At 43.2% G+C, this 12,765-nt stretch overlaps 1 protein-coding gene across 1 annotated transcript in view; it reads left to right on the forward strand.

Moving 5' to 3' along the window:
- The window catches only part of LOC141108996 (uncharacterized), a 90,908-nt gene that overhangs the window by 56,197 nt on the left and 21,946 nt on the right, over window positions 1–12,765 (forward strand). The window contains exons 31-34 of the mRNA XM_073600953.1: window positions 2,982–3,035; window positions 3,113–3,166; window positions 4,104–4,157; window positions 4,244–4,297. Coding sequence (XP_073457054.1) covers window positions 2,982–3,035; window positions 3,113–3,166; window positions 4,104–4,157; window positions 4,244–4,297 — 216 coding nt within the window. The remainder of the gene's footprint in view (window positions 1–2,981; window positions 3,036–3,112; window positions 3,167–4,103; window positions 4,158–4,243; window positions 4,298–12,765) is intronic.

A 12,765-nucleotide genomic window follows, 5' to 3' on the forward strand; every position in this document is an offset into this window, starting at 1 on the left:
AATGCCCGAATCGGGTTCGGAACGCTGTCTTCCACTCATGCCCAGCCCGAATGCGGATCAAATTATACGCCCCTCTCAGGTTAAGTTTAGTGAAAATGATGGCATTCCTTAATTTTTGGAAGAGTTCGGGTATCAAGGGTAGGGGATACCGATTTTTGACCGTGATTTTGTTTAGTTCACGATAGTCTATACATGGACGAAGAGACTTGTCCTTCTTAGTGACGAAAAATATTCCGGCACCCGCTGGGGAGGTAGAGTGACGTATAAAACCTTTGGCCAGGTTCTCATCTATATATGTCTTTAGTACTTCCTGTTCTTTTTCTGATAATGGAAAGATGCGTCCGAATGGGATTTCGGATCCTGGCAGTAATTCAATTGGGCAGTCGTAAGGGCGATGAGGTGGAAGAGAGTCTGCTCCCTTCTTACTGAAAACATCAATGAATTCATGATACTGTTTAGGTATGACCTGGCAAAGTTTCTGGTCGGTGTCCAGACAAAGTAGAGTGGATGACGAATCCGAATCTTTCTTAAAACAGTGTTCTTGACAGTAAGAAGATGGAAATTTTACTTCTCCAGATGTCCAATGAATGTATGGATTGTGGGCCTGCAGCCAAGGAATGCCCAGGATGATGGGAAACATAGGAGAGGAGATGGCATCAAGAACCAGCAGTTCCTTGTGTTGGCAGGAAGTGGTAGCAGACAGAGGCAGGGTTTCCTGAGTTACTTGTCCTGATCTGATGCGGGATCTAGAAATACAGCGAGTCCATGGGTCTTGGTCCGTAAGGGGATATTATGCTGGCTGGCAAAGTTTAAATCAATAAAGCAGCTGCATGCTCCGGAATCAATTATGGCGTTGACCGGTAATGTCCCTTCTTGAAGCTGTAATGACAGAGGAAGGGCAATGTGGGTAGAGTTTGCAGACAAAGCAGAGAGACTGGTATACACATGAGAAGGGCACTTACTTATCTTGACTGGACAATTAAGGACGTAGTGCCCAGTTCCACCGTAATAGAGGCACAGATTGAGTTGCCGGCGTCGGGCCCGTTCTTCAGGCGATAAGGCAGATCGCATCAGTCCTAATTGCATAGGTTCCGAAGAGTCATGTGTGGTATTAACTGGATTCAAACTAGGTGAGGGTAAGTAACGTGTTGCAGGAACTGGTGCTCTGGGTGTCATCCAAGTCGGGCGGGATTGTAGAGCAGAGCGTTTAGATCGACGTTCCCGGATACGTCGGTCAATTTGAATGGTCAAGGTAATCAAAGCATCAAGAGTATCTGGTACACCCACTCGGGCAAGTTCGTCTTTTAGTCCTTCAGATAGACCCAAGCGGAACTGATGACGCAGGGCCGCATCGTTCCACTGAGTGTCCGCGCTCCAACGCCTGAAGTCCGTGATATAGTCCTCCGCAGGTCTGCGGCCTTGCTGGAGCGCGAACAGAGCTGATTCAGCTGTGGCGGTCTGTTGAGGGTCTACGTATAATTGTGCCATGGCTTCAAAGAAAGAGGATAAAGACTGGGTTAAGGCTGAGTCCCCCTCAAGTAGACGATGAGCCCAGGTCTGAGGTTCCCCTTGTAGGAGGGAGATCACGAACCCCACTTTGGTGGCTTCCAGTGAGAAGGTTCGGGGCTGTAGTGCGAAGAAGAGCTGGCAGGCGTTGCGGAAGGCCCGGAACTTGGTCCGGTCTCCAGAGAATCTATCAGGAGTGGGAACCCTTGGTTCAGGTGGAAGCATCACAACGGAAGGACCAGAAGCAGTCTGTGCAGGAGTTGCAGCTGAAGAGGAGGCCAGAGGGTTAGGCCCTGCAAGGTTCTGGACTTGTCCTTCCAATCTATTGTAGTTATCCTGGAGGGATTGAACGGCTTGAGTGAGGGCCGCGAGGTGTGTGCAAATTTCTTTTAATGGAGAGGTATCTCCTGCAGGCTCGGTCATGGCTGCTTCGTACTGTTAGGTACCTGGTAGTAGAGCCTGACTTGTAGGAGAAGACCTCTCATACAACGCTGGTTCAGGAGCCACTGGAGTGGGAACAGTGGTCTCCTGAGCACAGTGGGGTAGGAGTGCCTGTTGGAGTATAGTCTTTAAAGGCAGTGATCCCTCCTGGGATGGCTGGACTGCAGGTGAGTGAAGACTGGAAGCAGCAGCAAACTTGACACACTGGAGGTGAGAGATCACACGAGCTGAAGCTGAAGGTGCAACAGCAAATGGAGCAGCAGGCACAAGCAGAGTCAGACAGTCCGGGTCGGCAGGTAACTGGTACAGGTAATCACAGCAGGCAGAGGCAGAGTCGGTGAACAAGCAGAGGTTGGCAACGGTAACAGATAGAGACAGCAGGATGGTCAGGCAGGCCGGGTCGGGTTGGAGCAGGTCGGATGGTCAAACAAGCCGGGTCGGATCAGGAAGCAGACAATCAGATGCAGGTTTCAAACAGAATCACAGAGCTGAGACGAAGCAGCGATGTTCCCATGAAACAGGGAGACTTTTATGTGCTGAATGGCGCCAAACCGGCGCTAACGCGAACCCGTGCGCGCGAAGGTGCGCACGCACCTGCGCCGCGCGCGCCCGAGCGCCGCGCTGATGCACAGCAACCGCAGCAGTTTGATGCCGCGTCTGTACAGGGGCGCGCCGGCGCATAGGCGCATGCAAGCGCCCCGATCTGGTGCTGGTAGATCCCTGACAGCCTTCTTCAACTCTAACTTTTGGAGTGGCCTTGGCCAGAGTCTCTGGACTGGGCTGAGGTTACCACCCGACTGTCTCTCTCCCCTTCCCTTCTTCTCCCCTCCGCCCCCACATTGTTCCTTTTCTTCTTCTCCTCTTCTTCCCCATTTCTTTCTACTTCTGCAATACATAGTGCTAATTGACATAATTCGTACTGGTACCAGGTACCTACCCAGGATCCTTGTGACAGCACTAACAACACAGTCTGATACTATTTTCTATTTATGAATACCATTCTGTACAGATGCTTATTTGGACTTCACTTTCAGGGAGGCAAAGGAAGACAGGGTCCAGATGGACCTCCAGGACCAAGAGGACCCTATGTGAGTGTTTGCATTGTCAGACACATTGATTGAACATTTGTTTTCTCAGGGCTTTCAACTACCCATGTATTTTCCAGGGTATTCCAGGACTCAAGGGACAAAAAGGGGAGCCAGGTCCAAAAGGGCTGAAGGTAAGAGACTAATAAATCAACATTTACTAAGCAGAATACATTGGATCGCTTAGTTCATGGTAATAGTAATTAGAGATGAGAAGCACCTTTGTCAAACATGACCTCTAGAAGAGGTGTTGTCTAGCTATGAAACCTCAATAGCTAGAACAACAATTAAACAATCTCTTAAAATCTCTTCAAAACTGCCTATCCAATATAATTTCTACCCAATATAGTTGTTTAACCAACTCTTATCCACTTTCAATCACCTTGTACTTTCCTATCATATCTAATTGTATGTACTGAACTTCCACCTATAAGACTATAGGTTTTGTCAGACAAGATGGTATTCTCCTGTGTACTGTGCTTGTACATGTTTTGTTTAATGTCTGTAATTTGTATCTCTTGGCTTAATGATGACATGTTATAACAGTAAGTATAAGCAAGATATGTAATTTTTATTTCCAATAGTTTTTATAAAAATGTTAGGAAAATGGACAGAGAACATAGCAAAATACCCACACTTACAGCATACTCCCACAAGCAATAGATACATACGAGAGAAAAGGGAACAACATACATTCACAGGTACATAACAGTAATGCACATGAACAGAACAAACAGCCAAAGAATGAGGCATCTCGACCATTCAAATAACCATGATGATATCATCAAAAAAGTGAGAAATGGCATGTATTAGATTATCATTTTCCTAGCTGCGAACAATTGCATCTATGGCCAGTGACAGAAGTCCACTAAGCATGACAGGTGCCCACCCCCTGTCTAAAGGACTGCACCCCACCCCACCACCAGCTGATGTATCAAACAAAACCTTGCAGCTATTTTATTTTAAAATGTTGTATTACTTTTTGTACTGATCTGACCAAATATATTGTCATCTACTCACGTATGTCAATTGGACTGGTGTCTGGCAATTACCAATGTGTCTATTCTACAGGGTGATTTGGGCTTGGATGGACCGTTTGGGCCAAAAGGAGAAGAAGGCCAGAAGGTTAGGAGATGTTTTTACTACTTATAATGTAGATTTTAGTCATATTTCTGCATCTCAACCTTATGTTGTTAGCTTTCATCTTTTAGGGAAAACAAGGTCTTCCCGGGCACAGTGGACCTCCAGGAGAGAAAGGTGACGAGGTACATAATCTAGTTTGCTAATACTAAAAGCAGAATAATCAAATGCAGCACAGATATAGATTTCATTGTTACCTCTTAACCAGGGGTCCCCAAACTCTCTAAAAAAAAGGGCCAGTTTACTATCCTTCAATCTTTAGGGGGGCCCATAGTTGGTATCAGTGGGAGGAATAGTGCCCCACTATTGGTGTCAATGGGATGATTGGTGTCCCATCATTGGTGTCAATGAGAGGAATGGTGTCCCATCATTTGTGTCAATAGGAGGAATGGTATCCCATCATTGGTGACAATGGGAGGAATGGTATCCCAACATTGGTGTCAATGGGAGGAATGGTATCCCGTCATTGGTGTCAATGGGAGTAATGGTGTCCCATCATTGATGTCAATGGGAGGAATGGTGTCCCATCACTGGTGTCAATGGGAGGAATAGTGTCCCATCATTGGTGTCAATGGGAGGAATAGTGCCCTATCATTGGTGTCAATCTGAGGAATAGTGTACCATCATTGGTGTCAATGGAAGGAATAGTGCCCCATTGTTTGTGTCAATGGCAGGAACTATGCCCAACTGTTGCTTACAGTAGGGGGGAATAATGCCACAAGGGCCAGATAAAAGCAAGCAAAGGGCCACATCCGGCTCCGGGCCGCAGTTTGGAGACCACTGCTCCTAAACCCTTAAACATAACCTTGCTGCTATATTAAATGTTTTAAAGGAAGCCATACCTTTGAAAGAGGACAGGGGTTACTTACCTTTACTGCAATCCATCACGAGGAACTCTGCTCTGCACTAAACCTGACAACTTCAATGTACAGGGTGTATATAAAACCAAAACTTTAACCAGTAAAAGTAAGGATATTAGTTGTTACGATTACTGCTTGTTTAACAACTGTTAAAGTGGTTCTAAAGCGTAAACATTTTTTTTACCTTAATGCATCCCCTGCATTAAGGTAAACAATGTTTAGTTATTAATATTGCCCCCTCATCCCCCCACTATACTTATTTGAGCCCTGACGAGGGGGGTGGGAGCTAAGCCACACTGCTTGTGTCTATAGACGTAGGTGTGCCACTATGGGAAGCAGCTTCCTATGATGGAACACAGAGAAGAGGAGGAGCCAGGAGCACTGACGGGAGTCCCCAGATGATGTGGATCGGGCCACTCTGTGCAATTCTGTTGCTTAGAGCAGGTAAGTATAACTGCTTGTTATTAAAAAATGAAAACAATTACTTTAACCGCTTCCCGCCCGCCATCCGTCATATGACGACCAGGTAGCCGTCTGGGTGGGCGTCATATGACGTCCATCCATTTAAACAGGAAATGTGCGCGATCGCGTGCACGCATCCCTGTACCTTAGGTGGCAGCGTGTCACAAAGACACCGCTCGCCAAAGAGGGGGGGGTGAACAGCCATTGGGCATGGCTGTTTACCATGTGATCGGCCGCGATGAAGTCACGGCCGATCACAGATGGTACCGCCCCACTTTTCATGGCGAATGCCCGCGAGCGTGCTGCGCGTGCATGTCGGTGGCAGCGTGTTTCCGGGAACACTGCTCATCACAGACGCTGGTAAACAGCCATTGGCCGGTGGCTGTTTACCACGTGTTCGGCTGTGATCCTTTCACAGCCGATCACTAAATGTAAATACAGAGCGGTAACAGGTACCCATCAAAGTACCTGTCACCACCCATCAAAGTACCTGTTACAGTACCTGTCACAGTTCATCTGAGTACCCAAGTACCTGTCACAGTCCATCTCAGTACCCGAGTACCTGTCACAGTCCATCTCAGTACCTGAGTACCTGTCACAGTCCATCTGAGTACCCGAGTACCTGTCACAGTCCATCTGAGTACCCGAGTACCTGTCACAGTCCATCTGAGTACCCGAGTACCTGTCACAGTCCATCTGAGTACCCGAGTACCTGTCAGTCCATCTGAGTACCCGAGTACCTGTCACAGTCCATCTGAGTACCCGAGTACCTGTCAGTCCATCTGAGTACCCGAGTACCTGTCACAGTTCATCTGAGTACCCGAGTACCTGTCACAGTCCATATGAGTACCTGAGTATCTGTCACAGTTCATATGAGTACCGAGTACCGAGTACCTGAGTACCTGTCACCACCCTTCAGAGTACCCGAATACCAGTCACCAGCCCATCAGAGTACACGAGTACCTCTCTGTAGCCCATCTGAGTACCTGTCACCAGGACATCAGAGTACCTGAGTACCTGTCACCAGCCCATCAGAGTACCCGAGTACCGGTCACCAGCTCATCAGAGTACCCGCGTACCTGTCTGCAGCTCATCAAGTTACCCGAGTACCTGTCTTCAGCCCATCAGAGTACCACAGTACATATCTGCAGCCCATCAGAGTACCCGTGATAAATGTTACTTAAGCGCTGATATGATTTAAAAAAACTGGTTAGATTATGAAATCAAAAAAGAATACTAAATTACATCAGCTGCAACCGTTCAAAAAGTGACACTAATTCTGTGATGAAGATGTGCTAATGGTGCACTAATATCAACCTTTTAAAATTGCACAGTGCCCCTTAAACATATACACATATAAATTATTGGTGACAAAAATAGGAGACAAAATAAAAATGTGAAGACAAATAAAATATTATAATCACAATAATTTAGTGAAAAAATCCTTCACAAATAAATAAATAAATAATAGTTCAATATTCACCACCACCTATGGAATGCCCACTCACCTTCCAAGCTAGGCACAAAATGTCACTGGGAATTTCACATACATATAGCGATCAAATTGACTCCAAACTGTGGTATTTCAAAGTGGGATTTTGCAAAAACTTCTTGCTTCTCCGTATATACTTTTGCTTCTTCATGGGTATTGACTCTCAAAAAGAAAGGATACATGACATCGCGCAATATTGCTTACAAAAACTGTGCTCAATGTAAATATAGATAAATACACTCACATGTGCACAAATATAACAGGCGTATCGTAACAGTCAGGCTTGTAGGCTTACTCCTCCTCACTGCACCTGCTGTGTAACCGAACACTGGAGAGACGTCATTGGCTCCTCCCGACGTGTTGCGCCATAGGTCATGTGACTTTTTTTTTTTTTTTTTTTATTACTTAATACCTTGGAATGTCTACTTTCTAAAAAGGGGTAATTTGGGGGGTATTTGTACTTTCCTGACTTGTTAGTGTCTCAAGAAATGAGATTCACCTGATGTACTGAAGGCCTGATCAGATGTGATCAATTTTCAGTGATTGGCACCATAGTTTGTAGACTCTATAACTTTCACAAAGACCAAATAATATACACTAATTTGGGTTATTTTTACCAAAGATATGTAGCAGTATAAATTTTGGCCAAAATTTATGAAGAAAAATTACTAATCAGCAAAATTTTATGACAGAAACAAAGAGGCATTTTTTTCACAAAATTTACGGTCATTTTTTATTTATAGCACAACAAATAAAAAACCCACTAGTGATTAAATACCACCAAAAGAAAGCTCTATTTGTGTGAAAAAAAGGACGCATATGGGTACAGTGTTGCATGACGGAGTAATTGTCATTCAAAGTGTGAGAGCGCTGAAAGCTGAAAATTGGTCTGAGCAGGAAGGGGGTGTAAGTGCACTGTATTAAGGTGGTTAAGGAGACATTGTCATGAGAGATAAACTGAGGCTGCAATTAATATGCTAGTTCCCTAACATTCTTAATCATTCTTAAACTTTTTACTTTAATTCTGTCTTAGTCACTAACCTATAACAAGTATAAATATAAGGATATATGACACTTTTTGACACTTGTTTCTAGCATACTTGGTCAGGGACTGTGACTAGAAAAAGCCAGGCATCTTGCATTTTCTGAAGGAGGCCTGCAATGGTAGCCCCCATACCGCTTTCATCACACATTCGCTTTAACTAGGGATGCACCAATAATATTTTTTAAGACCGAGTACGAGTTCCGATACTTTTTTTTCAAGTACTCACCAATACCAATAGTCTAGGACAGAATAAATTGAGTACAAAAAGAAAATGTTCTTTGTCACATGGATGATCCAAGTGAAATTTCTGTTTATATGTGTGATATCAGCAAATAAACATTTCAACTCCTTGTGGTGAGTGGAGGCACTGTGATACTCTGTATCCTTAAATTAGCAAAACTAACCGCTTCTGATGGTGGGTATCACTTTTTCCTCAAACATTCCCTGTGGTATAACCCACAGTTGTAGGATTTTTTTCAATTTCAAGATGATTTCTTCTAGACCCGCTGTGGGTTTAAATACTTATTGTATCTTACTGATTTTCAGAATGAATACTATATACTTCAATCTGCTTGTTTTTACTACTTCCAACTTAGAAACATTGCAGCTGCAGTTAGGCTTGGATGGTGTAACTCTATCCTCTTCCAAGTTAAAGCAATTTCATTCTCAACCTGGTCACCATAAACTAATCTCTATGTACTATCTAGCATTGTTACACTCTAATGCCTAGTACACAGAAACTGAATGTCAGGCGACAGAAGCCAACATTCGGCCCGTGTGTACTGCGGCCGGCTCCGAGAGAAGTCGGACGCGCAGCCAGCTTCATACATACATGGTAGGCGAGGTTGAAAAAAGACACAAGTCCATCAAGTCCAACCTATGTGTGTGATTTTATGTTAGTATTACATTGTATATCCCTGTATGTTGTGGTCGTTCAGATGCTTATCTAATAGTTTTTTGGAATTATATATGCTCCCCGCTGAAACTACTGTCCGTGAAAGAGAATTCCACATCCTTACCGCTCTTACAGTAAAGAACCCTCTACGCAGTTTAAGGTTAAACCGCTTTTCTTCTAATTTTAGTGAATGGCCATGTGTCTTATTAAATTCCCTTTTTTTATCCCTATTGTGGGGTCACCAGTACGGTATTTGTACATTGAAATCATATCCCCTCTCAAGCTTCTCTTCTCCAGAGAGAACAAGTTCTCATAACTTTTCCTCATAACTAATGACCTCCAGTCCCTTTATTAGTTTTTTTGCCCTTTTCTGGACTCTCTCCAGTTCCAGCAAATCCTTCCTGAGGACTGGTGCCCAGAACTGGACAGCATACTCCAGGTGCGGCCAGACCAGAGTCTTGTAGAGTGGGAGAATTATCATTTTATCTCTGGAGTTAATCCCCTTTTTAATGCATGCCAGTATTCTGTTTGCTTTGCTTGCAGCAGCTTGGCATTGCATGCCTTTGTTGAGCCTGTCATCTACTAGGACCCCCAGGTCCTTTTCCATCCTAGATTGCCCCAGAGGTTCTCCCCCCAATGAGTAGATTGCATTCATATTTTTGCCACCCAAATGCATTATTTTACATTTTTCTACATTAAACCTCATTTGCCATGTAGTTGCCCCCCCCCCCCCCCATTAATTTGTTGGTTTCCACATCCTGCAGAGAAGTTATTGCCCTGCTTAGCTTAGTATCTTCTGCAAATACAGAGATTGAACTGTTTATCCCATCCTCTAGGTCATTTATGAATAAATTAAATAGAATTGGTCCCAGGACAGAACCCCATTTCCCCCCCCGGACCATACCGAGTATTCCCCATTTATCACTACCCTCTGAACTCGCCCCTGTAGCCAGTTATTAATCCATGTACTCACCCTATGGTTCATGCCAACAGACCTTACTTTGTACAGTAAATGTTTATGGGGAACTGTATCAAATGCTTTTGTGAAATCCAGATACACTACGTCTACGGGCCTTCCTTTAGCTAGACGGCAGTTCACCTCTTCATAGAAGGTTAATAGATTGGTTTTCCTTGCTGATTACTGCTAATGATACTGTTGTCATTACTAAAATCTTGTATATAGTCCCTTATCGTCCCCTTCAAGAACTTGCATACAATTGATTTTAGGCTAACGGGTCTGTAATTCCCAGGGTTGTATCTTGGCCCTTTTTTAAATATTGGTGCTACATTGGCTTTTCTTCAATTCCAGCCAGGAGACTGTTCGTAAAAATTAGGAACAATGTTCTGGCAATTACTTGACTGAGTTCCTTAAAGACCCTCGGGTGCAAGCAATCTGGTCCTGGTGACTTATTTGTGTTAAGTTTTTCAACTCTATTTCTAATTCTGTCCTCTGCTAGCCATGAGGGTGCTTCCTGTGATGTTTCATGAGGATAAACATTGCAGTTTGCAAGACTGAGGAGAAGAATAAATTCAGTACCTTCGCCATCTCTCCATCCTCAGTAACCAGATTCCCTTCATAATTCTTTATGGGACCAATGTGATCTGACCTCCCTTTCTTACTATTTATGTACTTAAAGAATTTCTCGGGATTTTTTTTACTCTCCTCCGCCATGTGCCTTTCGTGTTCTATTTTAGCCGCCCTGATTGCACCCTTACATTTCTTGTTGCATTCTAGACATGTGCATTCGTTTTCGTCCGAATGCATTTTCGTCCCAATTTCAGGTATTTGGTAAGTGCAGAGTCCGAAAAACGAAAGATCCGACATAAGCAAATGCTTTATTTTTGTTTTCGTTGTGACAACAGTTCGATATAGATAGGAAATTCGACATGATGCTGACAATCCACCTTAACTCTTTTAGTCCAAGATTATTCTACATAGAGAGAAAAGATTTGACATAGAGAGAAAAGATTCAACATAGAGAGAAAAGATCGCTGCTGGAATTGGGTGGGGGAATTAAATAAAGATAATGATAATGATGAATGTTATTGGCTGTTTGTAACCAAAGAGGAGGAGCAGTAAAATAGCTAGAACTAAGTACACAGGTACAGCCAACTTACTTTCACTTACGATTTGCTAGCAGAGAGAGACACACACACTGAATCATTTCAGAAGACAGTCAATCTTAGCTGGTCCGTTTGAACTATATACATTCAACATGAACGACGAAGATTCGACAAAGCAGCGAAAAACATACAAACGTCGAATCTTTGGCTTATGGTGTCTTTGTAAAGTTCTAAGAAGATTTGACGGAGCAGGTAAACTATACGGCATCGTACAGTTTAGCTGCTCCGTCTAATCTTCTTTGAACATTCGACAGACACCATAAGCCTTCAATGACAGATTCGACCTTAATTAATTTGGATTTTCGGACGAATGCAATTTTTAACGAAAAACGAAATTAATAAAAACGAATTTCAGGAGTAACTAAATACATTTATTTTTCGGACAAAAACGAAATTCCGAAACAAAATATTTCAGTGTGCACATGTCTATAAAATGCATTCTTCATAAAGTTGGAATGCTGATATTGATCCCTCAGCCTTGTATTTTTTGAAGGGCTTCCCCTTTGCTTTTAAATGCATTTTTAAGGTTGAAGGTTTCATGACCAAAAAAGGTCTGACAACCAACTCCCGATCAACACAATAGCTCAGCAGGGAAGATCACTATACTAATATTGGATTGTTAGTACAGCGGCTCCGACCTGAGCTGTCAGGTTTTTTTTTTTTAAAGAAAAAAAACAGGTAGTGTGTACCAGGCTGAAGACCAAAACACTTACTTTGATGCCAATAGCAGAGGAATTTGCCAAACTTGCCAGAGGATGCTGGCAGGATGTAGACCCTCAGGTGACCCTGTTTTTTTTTTTTTCTAGGAAAAGTAAAAGACGTTCACCATACTTTTTATTCTCCATATGTATTATTCAAAATGGGCAAACTTTCTATCAATGTTTGCCCCAAGTGTTTAGCTGACAATTTAACTTGTTTCCATAGGATTTTGGCTTGTCTGATGATAAGGACCTTCTGGCCTGATATATTCAAATAATTGACTTTTGTTGTCACTCTTCTTAATATACCCAACATGTGTAATCCAGCTAGAGTCTTGAACGGGTATTTAAAGGGTTCTGAGTTGCCTGACAGCACAAAACCTCTCCTACATTTATTAAATTTCTATGTCTAAAAAGCTGGAAATCCCTAGATCCTTCCAAAAATTACTTCCTGGTAGAGAAATATGAATCATACCCCTTGTACAAACTGGCTAATGAATCCCATGGTTCTCCATGTAAGTTTAATAAGATTTGGTCTCCCTGGCTGGGAATGCAAAATACAATGTTGAAATAAGTTCCTTTTTCTGTGTAATAGATTTCAAATCCTCATGATGTTATGTATGAAATTGTTTATGACAGAAGAAGAATAGTCATTACTGTTTCATGAGAATACCTTTTTTTGGTTACAATAGAGACAGTGTACTGGATGTTGTGGAGTTTTTCTGTTGCAGTTGTCCTAAAATATGGTCATCTTTTTGTGCATAGTATTGTTTACCCTTTTTGCTGTGTGTACACATTTCCATTGCCATTGTGAGCCACCATTAAGTTGTAGTACTGAATGGAGAGGATTGGATACTTCTAAGCCTAGTACACCATGGATGCTCAACCTGTGGCCCTCCAGCTGTTGTGGAACTACAAGTCCCATCGTGCCTCTGCCTTTGGAAGTCATGCTTGAAACTGTCAGTGGCTTGCAATGCCTCATGGGCTTTGTAGCTGCGCAACAGCTTGAGGGCAACA

This window comes from Aquarana catesbeiana, linkage group LG09 (assembly GCF_042186555.1).
Source record: "Aquarana catesbeiana isolate 2022-GZ linkage group LG09, ASM4218655v1, whole genome shotgun sequence".
Lineage (NCBI taxonomy): Eukaryota > Metazoa > Chordata > Amphibia > Anura > Ranidae > Aquarana > Aquarana catesbeiana.